The sequence below is a fragment of the Aureobasidium melanogenum genome (assembly GCF_000721775.1).
Source record: "Aureobasidium melanogenum CBS 110374 unplaced genomic scaffold scaffold_11, whole genome shotgun sequence".
Lineage (NCBI taxonomy): Eukaryota > Fungi > Ascomycota > Dothideomycetes > Dothideales > Saccotheciaceae > Aureobasidium > Aureobasidium melanogenum.
This window is the reverse complement of record NW_024470063.1, coordinates 117,714-143,719: the sequence shown is the minus strand read 5'-3', so window position 1 is coordinate 143,719 and position 26,006 is coordinate 117,714. Positions and strand designations below refer to the sequence as shown.

General features: G+C 49.9%; 10 protein-coding genes across 10 annotated transcripts; 4 read left to right on the top strand and 6 right to left on the bottom strand.

Annotated features, from left to right (window-relative positions):
- Positions 1 to 134: 134 nt before the first annotated feature.
- On the bottom strand, positions 135 to 1,154 carry M437DRAFT_49660 (uncharacterized protein; the record flags this gene model as incomplete). Its single annotated transcript, XM_041021868.1, has 1 exon — positions 135 to 1,154. One exon carries the CDS (start codon positions 1,152 to 1,154, stop codon positions 135 to 137), a length of 1,020 nt encoding a protein of 339 aa, XP_040879410.1.
- Positions 1,155 to 1,190: 36 nt separating this feature from the next.
- M437DRAFT_49694 (uncharacterized protein) lies at positions 1,191 to 1,352 on the bottom strand (the record flags this gene model as incomplete). The annotated part of the gene is made up of 1 exon (XM_041021876.1): positions 1,191 to 1,352. A coding segment is annotated over one exon (162 nt), but the record flags the coding sequence as incomplete, so codon positions are not given.
- Positions 1,353 to 1,570: 218 nt separating this feature from the next.
- M437DRAFT_49283 (Rad4-domain-containing protein) lies at positions 1,571 to 5,002 on the top strand (the record flags this gene model as incomplete). The annotated part of the gene is made up of 1 exon (XM_041021809.1): positions 1,571 to 5,002. One exon carries the CDS (start codon positions 1,571 to 1,573, stop codon positions 5,000 to 5,002), a length of 3,432 nt encoding a protein of 1,143 aa, XP_040879408.1.
- A 1,438-nt stretch (positions 5,003 to 6,440) lies between these two features.
- M437DRAFT_49055 (metal-dependent protein hydrolase) lies at positions 6,441 to 7,574 on the bottom strand (the record flags this gene model as incomplete). Its single annotated transcript, XM_041021768.1, has 2 exons — positions 6,441 to 6,937; positions 6,989 to 7,574. 2 exons carry the CDS (start codon positions 7,572 to 7,574, stop codon positions 6,441 to 6,443), a joined length of 1,083 nt encoding a protein of 360 aa, XP_040879407.1.
- A 4,328-nt stretch (positions 7,575 to 11,902) lies between these two features.
- On the top strand, positions 11,903 to 15,177 carry M437DRAFT_49184 (uncharacterized protein; the record flags this gene model as incomplete). Its single annotated transcript, XM_041021795.1, has 2 exons — positions 11,903 to 12,701; positions 12,755 to 15,177. 2 exons carry the CDS (start codon positions 11,903 to 11,905, stop codon positions 15,175 to 15,177), a joined length of 3,222 nt encoding a protein of 1,073 aa, XP_040879406.1.
- Positions 15,178 to 16,198: 1,021 nt separating this feature from the next.
- M437DRAFT_75546 (O-methyltransferas-like protein family 3) lies at positions 16,199 to 16,945 on the bottom strand (the record flags this gene model as incomplete). The annotated part of the gene is made up of 1 exon (XM_041026446.1): positions 16,199 to 16,945. The coding sequence occupies one exon, from the start codon at positions 16,943 to 16,945 to the stop codon at positions 16,199 to 16,201; it is 747 nt and encodes a 248-aa protein (XP_040879405.1).
- Positions 16,946 to 18,099: 1,154 nt separating this feature from the next.
- M437DRAFT_84725 (uncharacterized protein) lies at positions 18,100 to 19,669 on the top strand (the record flags this gene model as incomplete). Its single annotated transcript, XM_041028151.1, has 2 exons — positions 18,100 to 18,597; positions 18,623 to 19,669. The coding sequence occupies 2 exons, from the start codon at positions 18,100 to 18,102 to the stop codon at positions 19,667 to 19,669; spliced, it is 1,545 nt and encodes a 514-aa protein (XP_040879404.1).
- A 243-nt stretch (positions 19,670 to 19,912) lies between these two features.
- On the bottom strand, positions 19,913 to 21,580 carry M437DRAFT_49302 (uncharacterized protein; the record flags this gene model as incomplete). Its single annotated transcript, XM_041021816.1, has 2 exons — positions 19,913 to 21,119; positions 21,348 to 21,580. 2 exons carry the CDS (start codon positions 21,578 to 21,580, stop codon positions 19,913 to 19,915), a joined length of 1,440 nt encoding a protein of 479 aa, XP_040879403.1.
- A 509-nt stretch (positions 21,581 to 22,089) lies between these two features.
- Positions 22,090 to 22,881, bottom strand: M437DRAFT_75544 (uncharacterized protein; the record flags this gene model as incomplete). The annotated part of the gene is made up of 1 exon (XM_041026445.1): positions 22,090 to 22,881. One exon carries the CDS (start codon positions 22,879 to 22,881, stop codon positions 22,090 to 22,092), a length of 792 nt encoding a protein of 263 aa, XP_040879402.1.
- Positions 22,882 to 24,123: 1,242 nt separating this feature from the next.
- M437DRAFT_84722 (uncharacterized protein) lies at positions 24,124 to 26,006 on the top strand (the record flags this gene model as incomplete). Its single annotated transcript, XM_041028150.1, has 3 exons — positions 24,124 to 24,335; positions 24,387 to 24,706; positions 24,805 to 26,006. The coding sequence occupies 3 exons, from the start codon at positions 24,124 to 24,126 to the stop codon at positions 26,004 to 26,006; spliced, it is 1,734 nt and encodes a 577-aa protein (XP_040879401.1).

Below are 26,006 nucleotides of genomic sequence, written 5' to 3'. Positions count from 1 at the left end.
GAGTTGATGGAATCCATTGAATGCTGCTTGGACAGTGGTAGTACACAAAGTCCTTGTAGAGAGGTAGTTCCGTCCAAAAACAAATGAGTTTCGTCCCTTTCGCAGCGGTGCATTGCTATCGAGATGCGTAGCTTTCATTTCGCAGGTGACTTGGCTTCCGTCAACAGCCAATCATCATCACCGGTGTTTCTCTTCCAGCCTTGTAGAGACAGATCTCTGGCAGTTTTCTTAGCAGCTTCGCGGTCAGACAGCATCTTGCTAGCCTTGACGTCTGCGTAGGACTTTGCGCTAAGAGCAGCGACAAGAGCAGGCTGTGCCAGTGAAGCAGTAACTTTCAGAGCCAGGGCCCACATTGAGCGTCTGGAGACGGCAGAAGCTCCTCTCGGATCACCTTGTTTTCTCCCTTGGAGCGTGCCATTGATAAGAGTTTCTTGTTTGGGGCCATATGTCAAAGAAGAGATGTTCGATGGTACGATTGAAGTGGTAGATGGATCGGCGATACGACGACTGAAGGAGAACTCGCGCGTAGTTGGACGAACAGTGAAAGGACGAAAGGTGAAGGGACCAGAAGATGCACTTTGCAATGCTGATAGACGTCCATCGCGACCAAAGGCTCTAGCACAAGCTTCTGAAACCATCTGACTCTGAGGCATGACAAGAGTATGGATATAAGCATTCTCTGGGTGTATAAACAAGGAGCTGACTGCAGAAAGTACAGACATGTATTGCTTGAGAGCGAGCTTGTCAGAGCATGACTTTGACAAGGTAGGAGGAGCATCTGGACGAGCAGGCTTCCGACGTACTACGCCTAGAGTGCCGAAATAGCCTCTTCCGAATAGCTCATTAGACTCGTTTCCTGAAGTGGATGTCCAGGGAGATTGGTCTTCCTGTTGAGCCATTGTAAGTTCCATACTGGCGTCTCCACAAGGAGCCTCACTACAGTACATGTGTATAGTAGTGTGAGGATCGATTGTGAAGGGCTTTTGTGCAGAGGTTGATTGCAGGATATTGTCAGCAGAAGGATCAGCACACAGCAAGGCAGACTGATCAAGAAGGAAGCGGTTGAAGGCGCGCAGTGCCAAAATTTCAGCATGACTATCGTGTACGACGTTGCCATCCAGACCTTGTATTTTATCACGAGGCAAGCATTTCATGCCAGTGGCCAGGGCGGCGCATGTCAAAACACCTTGGCCGTTCTCAAGGACAATGCCTGCGAGTGGAACCCATTCTCTACGGCCTGCCTTGAGGCCTGAAGAAGGAAGTCGTGGCTTCCGATGTGCTGGCAGAGCATCAAAGGCGGCGAGGACACAATCTGCTATGGCATCTGCACGGGCAAACTCGTTCCCAGCCATGTCAATAATGTCGTCAAAGTGGATGGAATAATTCTTTTCTTTTTCTTCCAAATCAATTTTGTGGTCGCGTCTTCCGTGTTGCGAACGTGTCGAACGTGACGTCAATGAGCTGCAGGTACCAGCACCAAAGTGGAAACATTATTGATCTGTCTCTGCACATGTTCTTTGCATCGCAAAAGTCTCAGCATTGTTCCTCTTGCGTACGACTGATGAGATAGATGCCTCCCTTCGTCCCGCGCAAAAGGCGCTCACCTTCGCCCGAAGCTCCTCCTGCAAAACGGAGAGAGACTGCCCGTGGCAAGAAGGCTCCCGTCGACAAGAAACCCACCAAACCCACCAAGCCCAAGAGCAGCGTCTTTGATGCAATCGATACCCTCAACACCAAAGCAACAGCGGAAGAGGCCAAAAACTTCTTTGCAAGCGTTGGCAAGGGCGACAGCGATGACGATGACGACGACGATGCCTCGTCTTCCGATGACGATGACCACGATTTCGAAGATGTCCCCATGAATCAAGCACCGAAAGAGCAGGATGATGGCGAGGATATAGACTGGGAAGACGCTATTCCTGCTCAGGAAGACAAGGTCGACGATGATAGTGCCATCCAAGACATCAACATCTCCATCAACGAAGACGGAAGTGTCCAAGCCATCGCCGCTGCTGAGCAACAAGCAAAGGCCAAGAAAGGCCCTTCCAAGAGAGAACGCCAGGCCCGTATTCGAGCACATTGTATCCACGTCCAGACTCTACTCTTCCACAATGCCGTCCGTAATTCATGGCTCAACGACGCCGAGCTACACAAGATCCTGCTTGACAGTCTGAGTCAAGGCGTCAAGGACGAAATCGATCGCTGGAAAATCAACATGGGCATGAAGCAGCCACCACCCAAAAAGAAGCAAAAAGGAAAGACCAAGGGAAACAGCAAAGGTAGAGACTGGGGCCAAGACGCTGATAGACTCGAGCCTGGTGTGCCCAACCTCAGCAGTGGAGACCCTCTGCTTAGACTGCTCAAAGTCTTGACTGCCTACTGGAAGAAGCGCTTCAATGTGACGGCTCCTGGTATACGTAAGCAAGGCTATCTCCCTCAAAGACTCATCACCTATGAGATCAAGGCATGGGCAAAGAACAAGTCCAACTTTGAGCGTCACGGTGAACGCATCGAGAACATCGACGAGTTTCGCAAATGTGCAAAGGAATGTCGAGGCTCGCGAGATGTCGGTGCTCAGCTGTTCACTGCTTTGATCAGAGCAATCGGCATTGAGTCTAGAATGGTTGCCAGTTTACAACCCACTGGCTTCGGCTGGACAAAAGTCGAGGAAGGAGAAATCAAGAAGCAACCGCAAACTACATCCACCAACCCCGTCGAAATCTCTGACGACGAGAGTGATCTTGCCGAATCTCTAAAGCCCAAATCAAAAGCAAAAGCAAAGAAGCCACTGAAAACTGAAAAGCCTGCTCGAAAGTCTGCTCGAAAGTCTCAAAATGCTGTGGTCGAAGACGAGTCTAGTGATCTCTCAAGTGTGCCATCAGACGCCGACGAAGATGATGATGCTTCAGTCATTGATATCACACCTGCACCTCCAGTCAAGAACAGCAAGAAGTACGACCGTGATCTGGCATTCCCTCATTATTGGACAGAGGTACTATCCCCGGTGTCGAACACTTACATCCCGGTCGACTCTATCGTCCTGTCCACTGTTGCTAGCAATCAAGAGTTACTGTCTACGTTTGAACCTCGAGGCAAGCGTGCGGATCAAGCCAAACAAGTCATCTGCTATGTTGTCGCTCACAACCAAGACACAACCTGCAAAGATGTCACTGTACGCTATCTCAAAAAGCACCAATTGCCTGGGCGTACCAAAGGCTTCCGTATGCCTGTCGAGAAAATACCAGTCCTCAACAAGCGTGGCAAGGTCATCAAAACCGAAGATTACGATTTCTTCAAGCGTATCATGTCACCGTTTGTTCGCCCACACAACAAGCGCACTGCAGCAGACGACATCGAAGAATCTACAGACCTCAAACCTTTCAAGCCGGCGACTGAGAAGGCCAAGGTTGCGACCGAATCATTGCAATGGTACAAGCAAAGTGCCGAGTTCGTGCTTGAACGCCATCTTCGTCGTGAAGAAGCCATTCTTCCTAACGCAAAACAAGTCAGGACATTCACCTCTGGCAAAGGCGATAAGGAAAAGTCAGAACCTGTATACAGACGAGCTGACGTGGTGAACTGCAAGACTGTTGAATCATGGCACAAAGAAGGTCGGCAAATCAAGCTTGGTGAGCAACCTCTCAAAATGGTTCCCGTACGAGCTGTAACTCTCATGCGCAAGCGTGAGATGGAAGAAGCTGAGCGCGAGACTGGTGAGAAGCTCAAGCAAGGTCTCTACGGCATTGATCAGACCGAATGGATCATTCCACCTCCCATTGAGAATGGTGTCATTCCCAAGAATGCATACAACAACATTGATGTGTATGTACCATCAATGGTGCCCAAGGGTGCTGTCCACATTCCGCTTCGCAGCACTGCCAGGATCTGCAGAAAACTCAACATCGACTATGCCGAAGCGTGCACAGGCTTTGAGTTTGGTAAGCAGCGCGCAGTCCCCATCATTACTGGTGTGGTCGTGGCTGTCGAGAACGAAGATGCCGTCATTGATGCCTGGGAAGTCGAGGAAGCCGAGCGCAAACGCAAAGAAGATGTCAAGAGACAGGCTACTAACCTGCATCTCTGGCGTAAATTTCTTATGGGCTTGCGTATCGTCGAACGTATCAGATCAGATTATGCTGGTCGACCGAACGAGATTGATGAGGTCAACCCATTCGTCAATCGCGACAAGCAAAAGAAAAAGAAGGCGCCTCGAGATGAGATGACTGAGGGCGGTGGTTTCTTGGTTTCTGAAGACGAAGAGGACCACAAGTCCAAGGAGACAAAAGAAGAAGACACAGACCTCAGTCTCGGTGGTGGTGGGTTCGTGCCCGAAGATGAGGACGAGGACGAGGACGATACCAAAGCAGAAGACGCTGACATTGAGATGGGCGGTGGCTTCTTGCTCGATGATGACGATGCAGAAGAAGAAAAGAAGCCAGTCACTAGCTCACACTTTGCACCAATGTCTCTCTCCGCCGCCTCCCGTCAAATCCAGTCATCAGATGCTGAGCCTGTGAAGGACGAGGAAGAGAGCGAAGAAGAGATGGACGCCGAAGAAGTCCCACCTCAACGTCCCAATCCTCGCACTTCCACGGCTACTGCTAAATCAAAAGCAAAGCCCAAAGCAGCACCCAGAGCAAAGACAAAGGCAGCTCCCAAGCCTCCTCCAAAACGTCCTGCCAGAAAGAGCAAAGCCGTTCTTTCCGAGTCCGAAGAAGAAGACGAAAACGAAGATGATGAAGAAGCCCACTCATCTTCCCTTTCCGATCTCACCGACGCATCCGAAGATTCTGCACCTTCGAAGCCGTTCAAACGACGCACCTCCTCGCCCCGCGTTATCATATCACCACGCAAGAAAAATGGTATCAAGAAAGAGATTAAGAGTCCTTACTTCTCACATACCGAGGATGATGGTGGTGAGGAGATGGAAGAAGATGAGGAGAGTGAAGAGGAAGTTGTGAAGCCTAGACAGACGACCAGACGCACTAGAGGAAAGGGATGAGGATCGTTTCGGGATTCAAATGGTGTGAACAGATGGACATGGGTGGATTATGGTATGTGGGCTTTTCGCGTGTTCTACGACGAGGTTTACGATAATTGAGATACCCCGAGTATATTTCTTTTCTTTGAGTATGAAACGATGAGGACTTGTCTACATGGTACTTTTCTCTCTCTCTCTCTCAATCATCAAAGCAATAATTTCTCGTCGGACGACTGCTTGTCCCTGAAAGCACTGTTATTGTAAACCCTTCTTACCCCCTGTCCCGCCGATCGTGAGAGGATTGCTGTCGGTTGACTGCTGACCTAGAGAGGGTCGTTCGTTGATGGCGAAGCGGCATGGTGCTGAGGCCTCAAACAGAGGAAGCAGTCAAGAAAAGGCTTCTTGAGTAGAGTGCAGATGGCGGCGTTGATGGGAGCATATAGTAAAGCAAGTTTGTTCAAGGAAAGGCCCAAGTTGTTATAAAGAGGTAGCAAGAGAGAAGTAATGGAGCAGACGCTAAAAAGGGAAAGTAGTTAACAAAAGGCTTTCGGAGAAGGTGCGAATGGCAACGTTCATGGGACAGCTAGCACTGTAAGTCACTTCCCCTTGTCGTGCTTTGTCTGATTGCTATGTCGTGTTTCCGATCCGTACATTCTGCTTCCTTACCGACAAAGTGAGAGTGTGAATAGAGAAACACTTCGACGTCCAACTGGCTTTCTCAAGCACACTCTTTCGGTGCTCAATTGTAGAACAAACGACAGTCGTGCGTTGCATGCGTAGCTTCTGGCACCTTGCTGGAACCACGAGCAGTTTGACAAAGTCATATCGACGCCGACCCGGCTGTCGATTGTACTCACCCGACTCTAGACCTCTCTTCCCTCTGGTAGAATCGTAACTCGTGCTTTGCATCCGTGACTTGTAAAACCTTGTCGACAACACGAGCGTGTCGACAAGGGGTCAAATCGACATCGACCCAGCTGTCGAACGTCGGTCGCACGATCATCCTCGGAGGTCACAGAGAAGGCGAGATTCTCGTGTGTGGCAGAGAACGTCATGTCCTCGTCGCTGGAGCTTGTGTCGGTGAAGCAGAAGCTGGAATCGCGCTTGGAATGGTTCTTTACTATGCAGATGTTTATGATATAGAGCCTTGCTCAATCTTGCAATGTGCTAACATTGCATTCATCGTCTCTCATAACAATCAGCAGTCATCACACATAGCTATTAAAACGCACAGGTGTTCTTGGGAAACAAGGTGAGTTCCTAAAGAGACTGAACATTCTTTATGGGAAGGGCGCAACAGCAAGCAAGAAAGAAAAAGATGTGACGGTATGGCACATGAAATTGTACAACTATATACAAAAGATCCCGGGTATCGGAATTTGATCGAACCAAAATAAACGCCTTGCCAATGGTTCCCTTTTTCTCCATTTGTGGTTTTCATTCATCCGTTTCAATCCTTTTATGCGTCGGCAGACTTCTTGGCCATCTCGAGAACACCCTCGAAGGTCTTGTTGCCACCAATGAAACCAGAGGCGTGCACGAAGACACAGCCGGGAACGCCAGAGACCTTGCTCAGCTCCTCGTCTCTAACACCCTTCCAGGCATCAGGCATGTCCTTGCGGTTCTCGAAGCTGCCAGACTCGCGGCTGACGGAGCGGATACGCCACTTGCTGTCAGGCTCGCCGTTCTCAGCGAACAGGACGTAAAGGACGGAGCCCTCGGTGGAAGTCTCCTTCTCGAGAGCGTAGAGGTGGTCGGCCCAGGGGCAGCCCTCGGGACGGTGGGGAACGACCATGATGCGGCCCTTGTCGTCGTACTTGAAGCGGTCACCAAAGGCCTGCTTGACGACGGCGCGGGCGGGCAACCATGAGTGGAACTTGTCCATCAACTCAGAGATGAATTGGTCGCCGCAGAACTGGGACGCCTTGAGGAAGCGCTCGTCCTCCTCGGCCTGTGCTTCGACGGGAGATTTTGTGGTGCCGTTGGAGGTCAAAGGAACGGAGATACCGCCTTCGGTGCTGACGCCCTCAGTGCTGAGGGAGTGCTTGGCTACAGCGACGGGAGCGGGGTGCGAGTAGTTGAGACGGTTGACGACGGAGGCGATGCTGAAGCCACGGTCGGAGAACTTCTTCTCGATGCCAGCCTTGCGGAGAGCGGTAGGGTCGTAGGCAGAGACACCGTTGTCGTTGGCATCGAAGGCTTCGATAAAGTCATCGTACAACTTCTGGTAGAGCAATTCGGCATCGGCTGACTCTTTGTCAAGACCGGTGCAGGCGCAGATGATATCCTTGCCGTAGTGCATGTAGACGAGACCGGCAGACGAGAGCTTGGTGGAGTGGTTGGGGAAGGTGGTGGTGAATTCGCGCTGGTGGTGATCGTAGCGCTTGGTCTCGTCATCGTAGACACCGCCAACGTCGACGACGGTGTGGCAGGGAGCGAGCTTTTCGGGATCGCGGGTACGGACGAGGGTGCTGTCAGAGTAGGTGGGAAGAAGGCGCAAAAGGTAGACGGCGAGCGCCTCATCGGCGTGGAAGTGACCGTTGTGGGTTCCGATGAGAGGACCTGACATCTTGACTCTTTTCGCTGCTGACATGTATTGATGTGTGAGAATAGAGGTGGACACGAACGATGGTCTGTGGTGAATTGAGGAGATGGTTCAAAGAGATGGTGAAAGAATTGCTCGTAGCAGAAACATCAACAGTCGAGCTTGAACATTTTCAATTGCGGAGCTTTGCTGACCTTGCCTCCACCACGAATGAGGCTCTGCGGATCTATCCGCTCCTCTTTTTGGTAATTTCTGATTTGATTCACGATTACAATGTCTCTCTTTATTCTGCTAAGAGAAACATTTTGGGAAAGAAAGACAACTTCTCTGGGCGTCTTGAGTGTCGATCAAGATGTCTGAAAGAACATGCAGGACTGACCGCCAGTGTCTCGGTTTCGAGTCTGATCTACTCCATGAAAATTACATGCCGCCCGGACGACCCTGCTCAAATCTATAGCTCTACACATGCAGCATCAGCGACGTTGTACATCTGACCCACTTGATTGAGGGTCTTTGTCCCTGTGTCCCTGATCTGATCGGCTTGGAAATATAAAGTCACGCTCCACAAAGCTGTCTGGGTGTGATCACGAGTGCTGGTACTCCATGCTTGCTACGTTGCATCCTCGGACTCGTATCGCGGACGGTCGTCCGCTAATCTCAAACTATCAGCAAGCTGCTTACCTTGGGTGGTTGACACCAAAAGAAGGTGTTGCGGTAGGGGTTACCAGATTCGAAGTTATACTTTCGCTACTGAGTTAGCACTGCTGATGATCACTGCTTACGGTGCCTTGTGCGAGTGATTTGTGTACAACTCAGAACCTCCTTTACAGCGCCCAGAATAACAAGACAAATATACTTATTAGGCTATAAAGCTATGGACCTATGGTCTGCGATATCAGAATATGACGTACGCCGTGTCATTGCGTTCGTGTCGGTTCAGAGTTTCCTCTTGCATTTCCGCAATCTTGGAGCGCTGGTGATTGATCTGAGAGGCTGGATAAGTCAGGATTGTACGGCCATTGCTTTTCTTTTGATGGACAGAACCTGGAAGAGTCTGGTCTCTGCATTTAGCTACTTCTAAATGCACGATGATGAATTGTGCTATGCAATCGACAGTCGCCTGCCGGCCTAAACATGCAAGCTGTTCGGGCATCTACAAAACATGCATATACCCAAAAGGACCAATCCATAGGAGATCAAAATCGATTTCTCAGTTTGGTCAAAAAGGCCGAACGGGCTTCGTATGCTGTCAAGGAATGAACGCCTGTTCAAACCTTCTCCGGCATGGGTTCAGCTAAGCGCAAAGTCTCTGGAGAATCTTGCGAAGAAGATCAATTCAGTGAGCGTCGACCGCTGTCATTGCCATGTGGCTGTCGATTGTTCATCAGGTCCAGCTCGGCTCTCTCAGCCAGCCGCTCGCTGTGTTTGAATGCCAATAGTGCGCTGCGGAATCTTGGGAATCACTGACCGTTGGTATGAATGCAAATTCCGGGCCGGATCCGGAAATGTATCCGTCTCGAGGTTTACTGTCCCGCTCTGCTCATGACGGCCATTGAACTTGCTCAACATCAATTCTGAGCTCAGGTCTTGAATGAAGGACCGAACAGCAGAGAATGTGGTCGATGCAGCACACGGCCGTAACTTGCAGAGTGGCTGGATAGATAATTTCGTAGCTGGCTTCCCAACCACCTGTCTTGAGTAGCCAATTTTTACCTATTCTTTTCTTTGGTTGTGATCAATGCTTGATCAAGGCCTGACGTAGAATCAAACATTTCGAGTTTCACGTCCTGAATGCGCCTCCGTTTAATGTCATGGAAATCTAGAGCAAGGTTAAGGATACCTTGACATCTGAGGACGCCGACGTTTCACAAACGAATGAACATCTATCCTTCGCAAGGCAAGCCTTTGTGCAAATTGCGACGAAGCGACAAGAGCACCTGAGTTGGACACATGAAGGTTGTACGATACCATGCCCTCAAGCAGGGCAAGCACACACCAAGTCCGAGTTGTTCCGACATATTCAACGATAGCGAAACCTAGAAATCCCATAAGTCAATTGGTGTCATGCTTTCTGGTGTGAGGTTGATATTAGTAAACAGATGCAACGTTGCAGTATTGAACAACAGATTCCGAGGAGGATTTGAGCACGAACATACGGCTCTCACCACGTCTCGTGCCTTGTAGGCGCAGCAAACGAAATGTCACTTGTCTTGATCCGAAGCAAGCAGATAGGTCAACAACGCTCAGACCGGAGAGATAGCCGTGGTGTTGGTCGTTCACGTGCGGGAAGCCCGGCTAAAACGCGAGTCGACAAAGGTAGGTCCCTCGGAACGTCAAGTCGGCAGCGCACACTCACCCCGTACTGTGACCCCGTGGCGGTAAGCTTGGGTAGCAAGCGTCGGCCATACAGCGGAGGGACTTGGGATATTGTGCAGCGAAGGAGATATTCGTTTCCCTGCTGTGTGGTTTAGCGATTCACCTGGCTCACGCCGACTTGGAAGGAAGCTCTAAGAGACGCGGCTTACTTGAGTAGGGAAAGCTCTCGGGAATATCTCGAGGCACGGTCATGGCGTACTTAAGAAGCGAGCTAGCTGATTATGCTTGTTCTGGCGCAAGGACGAGGGGCCGCCGGCGCGGCACCACCGATTCCGCTCTGCAAACCAGCGGGCCCCTCACGAGTCAAGAAAACATATCAAGGGCTTATTGCAGCGCAGATCGATACCGCCATCGCCAATGCTCTCACCTGCCTATTGGCTACCATTGGACGCTGACGACCTTCTCTATGGCGTAAACCTGAATACGAAAGTGTTTGGTCAGGCATTTCGAAATAATGGTGGCAGGGACCGTCTTGTAGACCATGAGTCGAAAAAATGGCTGTTGTTCGGCGCGCCTGCCATCGCTTAAGCACCAATGCAGGTGATCGATTTAGGTTTGACCTGACTGACAGGGTTGACCGGATCGTTTGCTCATGGCATGGCGCAACTCATTTTCGAAAGGAATGGTTTTACGAGCAGGCAGACTGTGACCCTTTGTGTTCGCGAGCTGAAATGCGAATGCGAGGGGAATTTGATAACGAATTGCCAAGAGTGTCGACAAGCGATATGTATGTTAGCACCAAACCAGGCCGACTTGAGAAGGAGGGCGGAAGCTGTCGGAGAAGAGAGCGAATGCTCGAGCCGAACTGCTTCGGACGTTGTCGTTAGAAAATCGCGCGGTCATTTTATCCGAAGCCAAGAGCGGCTCAGGTTCTCTTGAGCAAGCGCAGCCGCGAGAAGATTGATACAGAACTTCTGCTTTGTGGCGTAGAATGCAGACCTGCAGAAGAAGATGGGACGATTGCAAGACAGAAAGAGAGTTGATTGACAGGATCTGCTTCTGGCACAACGTGCTCAAGAGGATCCGAACCGCAGAGCTGATGGGCGCGAAGAGTGGAAAGCCACCAAAGTCAAAGCAGGGAGATGCAACGCCTTGGCGACTGTTTAGGAAAGGTGAGAAGGCTCGTCGAATGACGTGGTCTTAAAAAAAGTGGTTATGGCGCGCATCCGAAGCCGTGCTTTGAGGCGTTGAGACTTCCTCGAGCTCATCATTCGATTAGTGAAAGGTTTCCCAGTCGCTTTGCGCGAGCATCTTGCACGTCTGTACTGTTTGTCATCGCTGGCAATCTGCGGAAGGCTTTTGCATCTTCTTTCTCGTCCACTCTAGAGCAGCTAGAAGTCCACAAGCGACCCGCTTTCTCTTGTACTGAGACCCCTCGTGTGCTTGACAGATCAGATCCACCGCTCGGGTTCCTGGTCCACACGGATCTAATCCATCAGCCAGCCCGTGCACCGATTATTCACAGGCAATCAGCATCATCGTTAGTTGAGAGCGACTCCAGCAGCTATCGCGCCAGGTCGCGTTCTTACAGAGATATAGACAAGTTCCTTCGTGGACATCCTCGAGGTTGGCTTCTGTCAGCTCTTGTACCTACTCGAACGGGCCGCAAGCTTTTTTCAGATTTGCGACAGGCGCTTGGCAGCTATCTTTTGCACAAAACGGACTTTTCGGCAACAGATTTTGCGCGGCCGTTTTCCTCGACGCACCGCAGCATTGGAGTAACGCATTGCCCTCGAGCTGCCCACTCCTTCTACTCGACTTTTGATTGCCTTGTCCTTTCCGTGCTTGGAGCTCGGTCTGGCTTGAGTTCTGACAACTGGTCGCTCTTGCTCTTGCTCTTGCCTATTCTACACGCTTTTGTCTGGCATCGCAACTGACCTGCTCCACATCCGCGTTCTTGTGCCCGCCAGATGCTCTCGCCCTGAGGGCCCATTATTTCCCCAAACCAAGACATCATTGGCATCTTCACTATGGAGAACCAGTACCCCTCCACTACCTATATGCCTCAGCCCGCCAACTTCGCGCCCTTCTCGAGCTATTCCCATCAGCAGCAGCACCCTCAACACCAGCAACAACAGGCCCAGCAGCAACAAGCTCAGCAGCAACAAGCCCAGCAACAGCAGCAGCAGGGTCCGCCGCAGCAAGAGTCGTCGCGCGACAACCACAGCCACAACCAGACGCTGCCTCCGCTGCACACTCAGGCCGCCAACTTTGGTCAGCTGCCCTCCTTGTACAACGCATCTGGTAGCCATCCTCAGACCCCCACTACCGTCCATACCCCTACCACTTCGTCAATGGGAGCCAACGGCTTGCACGCCTTTTCGCAGCAGCAACAGCAGCACCAATCGTCGCCGGCGACCACTGGTTCAATGCTGCCACCTTCGTCTACATACATCCCTTACTCGACATCGCAATCCACCCTGCCTCCTGCCTCTACTGCTACGAGCGCCGCTCAGACTCCAGCTCAGGCTCGCCTACCCGACTTGCGCCCACTTCAGCCTCAGACTTCGTACAATGCTTTGTCGACGCTGCCTAGCTTCGGCGCATCCGGACTCGTAGGCGCTCAGCCATACATGCAGAACCATGAGGCAGAACCTACCCACGTCGTAGGATCGCAGGGAAGACGTGGCATCCTACCTAGTGCACCCGGTCGTGCAGCTGCTCCTACACCTGGTACCGCAGCTGCTGCCACAAGCAAGTCAATGATTCCAGCCAAGGATGCAGATGGAAAGTTCCCCTGCCCACACTGTAACAAGACATATCTCCACGCCAAACATTTGAAGAGACATTTACTGCGCCGTGAGTTATCGCGCGTCACATTGGTCGAGAAGCAGAAGACTGACAATACTCAGACACTGGAGACCGGCCATACATGTGCCACCTGTGTAAGGACACATTCTCGCGCAGCGACATTCTCAAGCGCCATTTCCAGAAGTGCTCGATTCGTCGTGGCAACCCTACAGGCGCAAATCACCTCGCTCACCAACGCAGGAACACTAATGGCTCTAACCGCATGTCTATCAGCAGCACCGAACCCGTAGCTCTTGCAGGTCTCGCCGAAGCTGCAGGTGTTCCTTATGCTAACGGAACCGCCTTGAATGGCGTTACCAACAGCCCAACTGTCAACGGAGAAGGTTCTTCATACGCTTCGAGCGTAGCATCCCTCTCCAATCGCTCGTCTCGTGCTAACAGCTTGATCCACCCGGGTGCAATGACAAGTGATGGCAGAGGCAGCCTCGCAGGTATGTATAGATGTGGGAAACAATACCGTGACCAGTACTCAATCGTTTCTGCAGGTTACCCTAATGGCGTCCCCTACAGCGGCATGCGTCCCCACTCGGCCTCGAACCCCATGCCGCCGAGCTATAGCTTCCAGATGGCCAATGGAGGCCAGTTTTATCCTTCAGGCGTCAAAGCCGAAGAGCAGGCACCAAACGGCTACACTCACCAACCCGCCCCTATCAGCGAAAACCGCCAACCCAACGGCGTCCCCGACTGGTCCATGTTCGCACCCCAGCACGCTCACGATGGCTTCATGACACAGTCTCATCCAAGCCAGCCGCAGATGCCTGTTAAAGCTGAGGGTAGTATGGAAGGTCACAGTTACAACTCGTCGAACGAGCACAGCAACGAGCAGCAGTTCTTTGGTGGACTCTATTCACATCCGTCGGGCTTCGGCGAAGATTCAGGTGCGCACCACCTGTCTGGTTTTCCAAACTGGAACATGGATCTCGTGCAAAGCGATCCATTGCAGGCCAAGGCCAATGCATTGCTGACGTACGTACTTTCGAACAGAACATCCTCAAGCAATGACGCTTGCGACGAGATGAGAAAGTGCTTGACTGTTGAAAACATCAAGCACTTCATCGAGAAATTCACCAGCTTCCAGGGTCATTGGCCGATCATCCACATGCCCACTTTCGAAATCCTCAAAGCCAACGATGGCCTGGTATTAACCATCATCTGCATCGGCGCCGTCTACTCCGAAAAGCGAGACCTGTATCAAGTTCGAAGAATGATGGAGCTTGTCAAAGACGCTGTCAAGAACGCTTCAAGAGTCCACAACGTCATCAGAGGCGTCATCCAAGAAGGCAACCAACCTCTAGGCTCACTGGAATCCGATATTGAAGAGCTGCAAGCTTTGTACATGCTTAAGGTATTGTTCTGCTGGCATGGCACTCCAAGCCAGCGTGCAGATGCTAGAAAGAACTTCGACAGTGTTGTCGAAATCGCTCGCCGAATGGTTATTTCCCCTGCAGTACCTGGGCAAGCTACTTACAGCGTCCTCCACCAGCCCGGTCCGATATCTCAAGAGGCCCTTTCAACATGGACTTGGTCTTCCTGGATCGCACAGGAGAAACGTAGCAGAGTTGCATTCACTCTATTCCTACTTGACGCCGCTCTTGTTATGTACTTCAACAATGAGCCCAAGTTTGATCCACTGGAATTCCGTTTGCCGTTACCTTGTGACGACGCCGCTTGGGAGGCCAAGACTGAGCAAGAATGTCGCGACGCGCTCGGCCTGAATGGCCCGTCCAACCTTGGTAACAATGTTTGCGGCAGTCAGCGACCTCGCCAGCCTGACATGAGAAGTGCTATGCGAGGTCTGATGGAGCCCAACTACACTTTCGCGTCACGATCCACCAACATCTACTCTAAATTCATCCTTATCCATGCGCTTATTGTCCAGATCTGCAAGTTCCAAAGGTCAAGCTTCTTGCAGAACATCACTGGCCAGTTTGGCCATGGTGCTGCAGCAAGCGGTCCTGGCACCCCACTTGGACAGAACGACTGGATTGCTTCGGACGGCAATAGCAATATTGGCACTCCTGGTGACACGCCGCAGGCTCACCATGCGCAAATCCAACCTATTCTCAAGTCCATTCAGCTCGCCATGAGCAAGTGGAAGTCAATCTGGGATATGGACATAGCTATCCAATACCCACAAAACGGTATCGGCTATCGCCGCTTTGGTTTCTCGCGGGACGGGATTCATTTCTTTTACCTTGGTCAATCGTTGTTGCGCTCAACAAAGGCCTCGGAGTGGACGGCACCGCCGGATCTTCGCTTCTTGCAGATTATGGGTCTACTGAAGAAGATTAAAGGCTTTGTCGCCAATGAAAACACTCAAGGAGGCTTAGATACCGGTTCCGTCGGCGATATCGATGATACTTATGGAGTCGGTGACCTTACACTCGACATGAAACTGCTATTCAAGCCCATGGGAGAGGCGGACAGCCCGATAGCAGGTGTTCGAACAGATACGATACGATGAGCATAACGACACCTCCTCAATACAAGCATACTTTCACTGGATTTGTGAAGGTCAATGATCCTGGAACTTATCTATCTTCTCGATGAAATCTGCATGATTTAACAACAGTCAGGCATTTTCTCACCTCGATTCAACAACACGGTCGATGATTTTTTTTTATCTCATGAACAAAAGTTCGGGAGTAGGACGGCAGCCCGTCCTGCGTCCCAGTTCACGCATTCCTTACGCTTTTTCTTCTTTCCGGAGTCGGTGCATATAAGGACGATGGAGTTCTGACAAAAACAAAAATAAATATAGATAGATGGATGGGGGAAAGAGACGGCAGTCCTACACTGCTGCTGGTGTGGCTGACATGAAGGTTCATGAGTCTCTCTGTTCTTGCTCTTTCTTCTTTTTCTCTTTTGTCCACACATTACTTGGTTTGGCTTGCTATCTCAACGCATTTTCAAGGAGTCCGAGGCTATCTCTCATTGCAAGCAAAAACACGAACGGTACGACGGATGCCTGAAACAAAAACGAGGCAAAGCTCTTCTTTCAAAAAGGCTCGAGTCACCTCTCTGCTAGGAACATTGGTTTCTATCAAGAGGCTTGGTCTCGCCTTTCTAGACATGTAGATTTCAAAAGAATGGTCTCGCGACCTTTAAGCTCTGCAAATACAAAACTTGTATCAACACATACTGTACCTTCTATATCTAGGTTGCATTAACATCAATTGTCTAGCAATAGACATAAGTCTTGTAGAACTTGTCAGATACTAAGCAGTGAACTATTAAGGCCAGGTTCACGCTATCTACATCATAAGGGAGAGGGGTAGACTAGAAATTCTGATCACCATATTGCTCAGGAGGCTGATCGAGTACTGACTGAGGGTGATGAAGCGTCATAAAGTCGTCATTCGAAAAGAAAGAGAAGAGAGCAAAAATTCCATAGGGTGTAAAGACCGGATAGTTAGGAGCTTCAACGGAGAAGAAAAGACGAAGGGTAATGGCAATCCAACAGACACTAGCACAACATGCTCCAATCACTGGACGATAGCAAAGAGGAAGCCATCATAATTGCCCTCTCCCACAGTCTGGATAACGGTACCAGTGACTCTTTCATCCTTGCCCACTTTCTCAATGACTTCCCGAGCACCACTAACATATCCCGGTTTGTCAGAGCGCTCAATCCCACTGGCAATTTGTCCACCCTGTACGACATTGTCCACAACAATAATAGCTCCCTTCCTGCATCCCTCGATGGCAAGATCGACGTAGTTCCAGTTGTTCATCTTATCTGCATCCACATAGACCATATCAAACTTGTCCAGCTTTCCAGCCTCAATATCGGAAAGAACAACAGGCAGTGTCTGCATCCCAGCTCCCACATGAACAGTAATCCGATCAGAAAGTCCAGCATTTTCTATATTCTCTCTAGCAACCTCAGCATGATGAGGATTGTATTCCAGCGTCGTGACTTTGAGGCTAGGATTCTCAGATGCCAGCCATATACTAGCATAGCCTCCCAAAGTACCGACTTCGAGAAAGTGCTTTGCGTTTATGGCTTTGGCTTGAAGAGCTAGAAATTTTGCAAATGCGCGCGAGGAGTAGATGGCAGGTAGACCTTGAGCGGAGGCGTTGTCGAGGGTACTTTTCAGAATCTTGCTGTTGTGGGTGGTTGGAGGGTCGAGGTGAGAGAGGGTGTAGAGGTCTGTGGCTACCCATACGGCATTGGGATCTGGATCGCAGATGCCTGTGAATGGACCTGAAGTTTGCTGTTGTTGGGTCATGTTGGTCGGGTGATCTTGAGGCAGATGTGCAGATATCACAGTAAGCTGTGGCTCAAAGCAGAACTCAACTGATGGAGAAAGAATGAGCTTGAAGGTAGGAGATGTTGACAGCGCCTACCTCGACTCATTTTATATTCAGACCATCATCATCACATGAAGATAGCACAACACAGTGGTCTGACATCTTATCAATCGATCCCTACCTATCAATCAGATAATCACGCAGCGATCGTCGCTGTTGCTGGCAATGGTGGTCGCTGACTGCTGCCTGAATCCTTTGATGGAAAGGTGTATGCCCGTACGATGGTTCGGTGTCCGAGCATCTCGGCCGACAAGGACCGACGTAGGAGTGAGTCACAATCAGGCATCTATGCGCGTCTACCTGCCTTGCGCATGAGAAGTGGCAGCTACTGAGATACATGAGCAGAGATAGTTGAACTTGCCGCGTTGTTTAGCTGCGGGGCGAGGTATGCATTCGTCAGAACCTAAGTAGGGAAGCAACGAAATCAAGTGCTGAGCTCGAGAAACACACGATACTCTGGAATAATAGACGGCATCCAATGACTCTCCATACGCTGAAGTATACAACGCGTGTAGCTACACGAATGCACGACAGTATCAGGAAACGGATGGTGCTCAATGAGAAGCGACAACTTATCAGCTTTCTGTAGGCACACGCCTGCTTCCGAAAACAGCTGAGTCTTCTCAAAGTGTGCACGATGCTCTTCAATATAGTCGAAGGGCGACGCAAGTCATAGACCTAGCACATGGGGAGGAGGGAGTCATTCATTTGACGGATCTCCTTTGAGCGCTTCTCCAAGCTGAAGAAGATCGTGTATCTCATCATGGCTATACGCGAGACGTTCTGACGATGGAAGAAATGCGCAGAGTCACTCTCGACGTCCATATGATCTCTCATTGTCTCAAGGTCCAGTAGATATTTTAGATGAGGTCGTTCATGTTCATTGTTTGCTTCAGCTGCGAGCAAGGTGTGGTGAAAAGGCGCGAAAGATCGGCGCTGAGCATGACGCATAAATTGTGCAATGCATAAAGATAGAGACGTGTACAACGCGTTCTCCAACCTCGACCCTATCCCCATCAGATATACCACGCAGACAACTTACATTGTCACTTGTTGTAGAACGGGCATCAAGATGCCGAACTCATCTGCTAATATATCCAAAGTTGGAGGAAGAGGTCAACGCCCATCGAAAGGCAACGCAAAAGAGATCCCATACGATCAGAGGATGAACGACCTAATGGTTGAAAACATGAAAAAGTACACAAACATGTCCGATGAAGAAATCGACGAATTCGTATATTACTTGGTAGCAATGAACTATCTCAGACTTCCCAACCACATGGGTGGTGCCATCATGCCAGGGAACAAACACTATCGAATGGACGGCACCGAACATACCCTCGCAGACGTAGATCACCGTATCGTGGCACAGGAAATCGAGAAGCAAATTGCAAAGCAACCCGAGGATCGTCGGACGGAAATGTACAAGAAAGTCGTAGAAGGAGTAAAACATGCGCAGAAGGAGCCGGATTGGAAAAGACCAGCTATTGAGCCCAATAAGGATCCTCCAACGCCTTTCTCGACCTCCAAAGCTATATGTGGCATCTCTCCTCCTGAAACTTTCAAGGGCGTTCGCATTTCTGATGGATTTACAGAACGAAGCCAAGTCTAACCAGCAGCTTATCGATGACCTGGCTTCAGCAGTTGGGATGAGCGACAGAACAAAGGGCATGGTACAAGCTCAAATCATTCACCGCGATGCGTCGGGAGACGACAAAAGGCCTGCCTTCGTCATGTTTGGCGGACCCGAGGGAGGCAAAGTATCCGGTGGTCGCTTAGGACGTGATCATCAACTCACAGATGTACCAAACCATTTCGTCCGCGACACCATTATGGATTACATCAATTCAGAAGTTGAAGAAGACAAGAAAAAATATGCCCGCACAGCAGTCTTCTCCGACCTCAGCCCGTCAGAAATAGCAGCATACTCCGCAACAGTATCAGCATCGAAGGACGAAGAACGCCGCAAAGAAATCGAACAAGAACAGCACGATGAGGACATCTTGAACATCATGGAGAACCATAAGCCGAAGCCAAAGTCCCTAGACGAAGCCCTAAACATTTTGCAACAGAGAGACTTGCTCGACAGCATCCCTGACGAGGATCTCGATCTGACTCAACGTGGAAATCATGGATACTTTGACACCGACTTCGAAGGCGTCTTCAAATCCGTCGTGAAACCAGGGTCAAAAAAGCTTCCGTTTGAGTCAGAGACAAGACCTCCATTGGAGATAGACCTCGACTGCGATCAGATTCGCGCATGCATCAAACGTTTCACTCGCGATGGAATCTGGTCAATTGATCAATTCAGACTGGCCTTGGGGCAAATCGCGCGACCAGAACTGACCAAGTTTTTGGGTTTGAGAGGGCCGGGTGAGGGTAGAACCTTGAGGGTTCGTACAGTTTGTTGGCAGTTCTTCAAGTGGAGAGAGGTGCTGGGTCTAGACATGACTAAAAGCTCACAGGATGATATCAAAAAGATTCAGGAAAAAGGCAAGAAGCGCGCAGCTGGTGATGACGATCAGACTCCGGGAAAGAAAGCGAAACCATCAACCGCTGAATGGCTGGATACAGCTCAACAGTCAGCCGTGAGAGTGCAAAGAGATCCATCCAATCGCAGTAACCCGACTCCAACAAGATAAACAGCCACACCAATTGATTTGACTGAGTGAGAATTAGGTTCGTGTTTCGTGTGGTTGACAAGCCTTTCTACTTGTACACCATGTCCTGCTTAAGTGCAAAAGTTATTGAGCAAAGAGATGGTACTGCGCAGAGCAACGACTTGGCCGAATCTCCTTTTCATGTAGCTAGCAACGGAAGCAATCCATTCTCCCTAACCTTGCATAGACACACTCTGCATCTCACGGCCCTAACTCATTCGATTTTCACATGTCCCACTCGACGAACTTCTTGGTGATCTTCTTGACCTCCTTTTCGACATCCATTTTCTTCTCAGGCAGCAAACTCACACCACCTTCGTCATCCTCATCGGAAGCCTTCTTCTGCAAATCCTTGATGCACATACCGATCATGGCGTGCACAGTGTAGACAGCATCATTGCCGGCATTGTGAGTGTTCCAGGACTCAAGCTCAAGCGCATACATGATATGAGCCAGACCACGAATAGACTGCTCACCGGTGATAGCGCGCCACATAGCAGCCGTGTCCTGGAACTCGAGCAGGTTGGCCAAATTTTTGGGATCGTAGCCAAGTTTGTGAAGGTATGCAACGTCCTGCTTGGTGTCATGACCGAGGAAGATGATGTTGCGCTTTTCTCCGTCATCTTCTGTGGTGTTTTTGGCATCCTTTGCGCTGTAGGGGTACTTAAAGCAGGAAGCTACCATACGAGGGACGTCCTTCAAGTTGACAAACTCGCTTTCGCCAAACTCGAATTGGTCCGGACAGCCGCGGACAAACTCAGAATTTACATAGTGCTTGTACTCGTTGATGCGGAAGTGGCGAGCGCGGATAAACTTGTGCCAGTCCTTGCCAGCCTCGCCGTGGAGAACACCCTTGACATCGCGGGTGTCAAGGGTAGCAAAGTCAATTTCGGTGATTATGTTGTGGTTGCGTTCGTAGGACTCGACATCGACCGCGATGTAGATGACATCGAGATTAGGGTCATCTGATGATGCTGGAGAAAGACCGAGCGAGACTTGAGTACGTCCGACCTGGCGGCGCATGTTATACTGCTGGAGGGCACGTGCTTCCTGCTTTGCTTCCTTTGCGGCCTTTGATCTGCCTTTGTTCTTTCCTGCATCAACGGCAGCGTCCATATCTTGGCGGAAGTACGAGATATGCTCAGGCACAGGCTCATTTTCGTCTTCAGCAAGACGGCCGAAGTGAGGAGCACTGCTGCTGAGCCGATCAAAGTCATCCTTGTTTGATGACTTACCCAAGAAGTGAGGTCTGAGGAGTCTGTGCTCACTGTACTCGAAAGGAAAGACAAGAGTACCTTCGGGATCGTTGGGCATGCGAACAGCAAAGCTCGGGTAGGTACTATCAATTTCCCAAAGCAACTGCTTGAACTGTGCAAGAGGTACGAAGATGGTGGGCCTTTCAGATTGGAAGTAAGGTGAGTGAATGTACCATCTACCAAATATTAGTCTTCGAACAGAAACTGATCAAGTTGTTCTTCCATAGTGAAACCATAGCGGCAAGTTCGGCGGTCGAAAATTTGAGAGACCACTTCGAACAGGATAAGTTGCAGAATTTATGGTGAACCGCTTTGCGCCTGCAAATATGCTATTTGAGGACAGAAAATGATGGAAGGATAGGGCACGCAGAGTAGAAAGAGTAAAGAAATTGAGCAATACTTACAGATCCCAATCGCGCCCCCAGAATTTGCCGCCGGCAAAGAACTGGATGGAGACAGGCTCGCTCTGTGATCTCTTCATGTACTTGTAAGGAAATTTGGAGACGGCGTTGATGGGCACGAATTGCATGCCCGTGGGAGCAGTCTCGCAGAAATTGTGCGCTGTGCCATTAGCAGAAGAAGAAGTGTTGGGCGAAGTGCCCAGCAGTGCGGCAAAGCGCTCTGCTTTGGAAGTCATTGCTGATGCTGTGACAGATGAACTGTCTGTGAATGAAGGAGACGATTTGGGAAGCACGCGTGGTTGAAGTTGCGTGTAGTCGCAAGCTCGTGCGGTAAAGAATGCGCTCGAGCTGGTGAAGATTTTCAGAGGGATTGCAATAAACTGTGAGTGAAGGTAAATTACCGTGTTAAGCAAATTCGTTGTACAGATGCGCTTGCAATCGCAGGTTTGTGAAGTTCGTTGTTGCGACTTGAAAGTGAAGGCCAAAGTTCAGCGTCTCCAACAAGTTCGAGCACAGCCAGCCAGACGAGACAGTCAACCATTCGCATGCCTCCAACCACTACACAAGCAGCAAAGTCACATAAAATTCTATATATATTCTCTGGTCGCGAAATTTTTGGGTAGGCTTTACTGTAGTCGGTTTAAGAGTTGCAATGATGGGTATATACAGTAGAATGGCTGAATGCAACAAAAACAACAGACCCAATGCGCCATAACAGATGCAATACTTTTCGCCAGAAGACTTCTTACTCGAAGAAACCTCCTTCGCTGTCCTCATCTTCATCTTGTCCGCCCATGGCTTGATCCTCATCGGCCTTCTTTGCAGGCTTCTGGGCTGCCTTCTTCTCCTTGTCCTTTTTGTCCTTCTTTTCCTTCTTTGCTCTGGCATTTGACGCCTTCTGAACAATGCTGTCGTCGTTGTCGAGTTGGGCAGGAGCAGACTTCAACAGCTTGCCGTTTCTCAGGGCATCCAGCTTACCTTCTTCCATGCACTTCTCGACTACCAACCACATATCTGGGTCTCCTTGCTTCTCGACCTCGACTTCATTGCCATCGGCGTCCTTCTTTCCCTTTGTCGGCCAGAGTGCTGAGTAGGCCATGTCGAGAGGGTGGTACATGGCGTAATTCAAGTCGACCTTGGCTTCGTGTATTTGCTCCTCGAGATCGGCCTCGCCTTCCTTGGCTCTCCTCTCCAGCTTCTTGAGGCGACGCTCTGCTTTCCGTCGCTCGAAGAAGCGCACCATGTGATATTTGCCAATCAGGTCTTTTTTGCGTTGCTGGCTCTCAGCTTGAGCGAGTTCCCACTCGCAGGACTTCAACTCTCGCTCATGGTTGAGGCGGACGTCGGCGGGGAGGTTCTCTTTGTGTTGTAATAGACGGTTCAGACTGCGGATGCGCGACTTGATGGGGTTGATGGGATTGGTCTTGCGCTCGAGTTTGCGGTGAGGGTGTGGGTTGACCTTTCGTTTCTTTTCTTGGCCAGGAACTTGGTCTCGACGAGAGGGATGAACTTCGCTGTGAGGACGCTTGGTTGCCATGATTGCTGTTTGTAGGGAGAAAGTGGTTTGTTTGGAGATTATTTTTTCGAAAGATCGAGACAATCCACAGGCACGGGAAGGGCAAAGTCAGCCCGATTTGTGGGGAAAACTCACCGCCTTGGCGTTGACTTCCGCCCCTTCACCCTCCCCGTGGACTAAACCATGTAACGCGTATCTATAGAAATGCAGAATAGTAATAGGAACTAAGACGGTATCCACTGAGAGGTGACAAGTTGTCGGCCCTCGTAGACTCGTAGACATGCCTCTGCTTGCTAAAGTATTTATGCCTTTTTACAGTCTATATTTTGCTCTTCACTGCAGTCGGAGTATAAGCTCGTCCATCCCGAGTTCTCTATCCTCAAGCATGCGCCGATAACTATAAAGCATGTATTGAGGAAGAAGGAACCTTAAAATTCGATCTTGACAGACAAGCATGATGAAGTCCCGTTCTTGCTCTTGCAACACGACGCTATGTTCAGGTAAGCAATGGATTTCGTAATCGATCTACTCATTGGAAATGCTGGCTGTCATTGAGAGCTGGTCAGATGGTCGGCTCATTTTCTTTCTTCGGTCACTATCGTTTTGCCAGTTTCATATTCTTCCTTGCATCCTCCTGCCATCCTGCTAAGACGAGCGTTCTTGCCTATGCCACTTTGGGTTCAATTGATTTCTCTGCTTCTTGTTGAGAGTGACTCTCAACTGTCCCAATTCTAGGAAGATCTCTTTCGCTTATCCATGTTAGCTGAGTCGAGCCAATAGTGTCTACTGAGATTCTTACATCATATCTTGTTCGTCTGGATTCCATTGCCCCATGCTCTTATCCTGTGAGGAGACAAACACTGCAGAATCGATGGATCTTGGAGAGTGTGCCCTTTAAGATGAGTCCGAGAGCCAGCGAGGAGGCTACCGCTGGTGCACCTTGCCCTGTTTTGAAGACTTTTGTGCATCTCTATAGCCTTTTTCTACGCCGAATAGCAGAGTGGAGAGTCATCTATTTCCATCACGTTCATGAACCCTGGCCCAGTAAACTTGTGTAGTTGCTGCTCAGTTCTTTGTCGACCCTGTCCAAGATTTTCCATTCATCTCTTTTCTTTCTCCTCGTGCGATATGCTTAGAAGTATCTACACAGTCAAAGGCAGTTAGTTGTTTGTTGTCATGTGGTTATGCGGTAAGAAATCAATACCTGTAGTAGTAGAGGTTTGTGCAGAAGAGAACAGACAACATGAGTTGTAAGCACTGTGCATGTCAAACCTCAGGTCATCAGCTGGCAACCAACCTCTAGAACGTTCCGGTCTGATCCATCGTGTTAGTGCTTTGCCAAAAGACGTGATTTATGAATTTGCGACCATCACGACCACAACACTGACCTACCAAAACACCATCGCAACATATCCAAGGCTATTGCTTAGCATCATCAACTTCAGTCAGAGAATCCACGATGCCATCTCCGAGAAGTCAGTATCAGTAACCCATATGATGTTGATATAATAACCCTTTCTAGATAGCAAATTCATCGAGAACTTCGACGACGACGAGTCAGACCCACCCTCGCCAGCACCACCCGCATCACCACCATCTCCAAAACGTCCATCTAGACCAAACATCTTCTCGGATGCGCTTGCTGAAAGGTTTTCTGCTATGGTGCTTAGGACGCAGCCTCGGGCACCGACACAGGTCCATGCACCTGATGCTGTTCAGGGTAGTGGGTCAAGTGCTGTGGCTGTTGAAACGCTTGTTCAAAGAGCAATGGATGCTTTTGATTGGCTGCAAGAGGTCAATCCTGAAGGGAGTCTGGAGGAGAGCAGTGCACTGGTCACCGAACAAGGTAAATTAACCAGAGGCTGAGCCTCCCCAGCATGGCTCATGTGCCTCTGGTTCCACGATACATTTACCTCAACAAGGACAAGACTCATGCTTGCTTAGGTACTAGTCAGCACGAACAACAAGAACCATCAGCCAAAACTGCCAACGTCTTCCTACATCAGCTCTTTGACAAAGTCCTCGAAAAACAAAAAGTAACCCCAGAAGAGATGCGCCAGTCCACCAAGTACATCAAAGAAAGCATCCAAATACTCGAGCAAGATCTCGAAGTCTTTGCCGAAGAACGACTCCAAATCTCTCTGGAGCTCCAGAAATGGTTCGTCATTCACAAACACGACAGTGACTGGGAAACAAAGACCTATTGCTCCAAGTGCTTGCTACTTTTCGAGCAGATTGATGAGCTTTACTTTGCGGCCTTTTCGAACGTCAGAGATATGATGGAAGTACTCGAGAAAGGTCTCAGGGCATCTGCCCTGTTTTACAAAAGCGATGACATGCCTGATTCGGACTTTGCGCAAATCCAAACTCTCGGTGAATTCTGTGCGCCACTTTTGCAACATCTGGAATCAACTGAGCGTATGCTGCAAGCCTTAGAGGACGATGCTGAGGATAGGAAGGGTTGGCCACAGGTGTATTCAAGCGAAGAATACTCTTCAATGATCTCGCAACTTGAGGATGATCAGGATGAAAACCCACAATCGAAGAGCGACCAAACCAAGGCCAAAGCCAATGCCAAGTCATCAGCCATGTACTTTTCCCAGGTCAACAAGGTCTTCGGCAATGAAGTCATTCCTCTTGCGGAAGTTGGACACATTATCGGAAAAAATAATCAGGTCTTATTCGCCATCAATACCATCGGTGACGTCTCGGCTCAGCAATGGTCAAAGTCCGATGGTCAGTGGTTCCGCATTGGTCATTTCTCCAAGTTCTCCAAGTGCATCAAGGGCACTCTCGCCTTGCATCAGTTGAAAGATGAGTTAGCGCAGTCTGTACCTGCTTTACCTCGGAATGGCCTTGCGTACTTCAAGGCACTTGCAAGGCAACATGAGGCATCTATGATGAATATCGATTTTGGCCTAGAGCAGCTCCAAGCTTGTCTGAGGAATGTTTCTTCCAATGGTACTGGCCAAGAAGTCGCAAACACTCCAGCAGACGTCGGATCTACAGCTCGACCGCAGGCTGAGCCAGTTACTGCTGAGATGGCGAACGAAGACCAGGATGCTGAGATCCACGATCCCAAGTCGCAACAGGTGAACAGCAAAAAGAGCAAGTCGAAGAAGCAGAAGAAGAAGGGCAGGCGATGA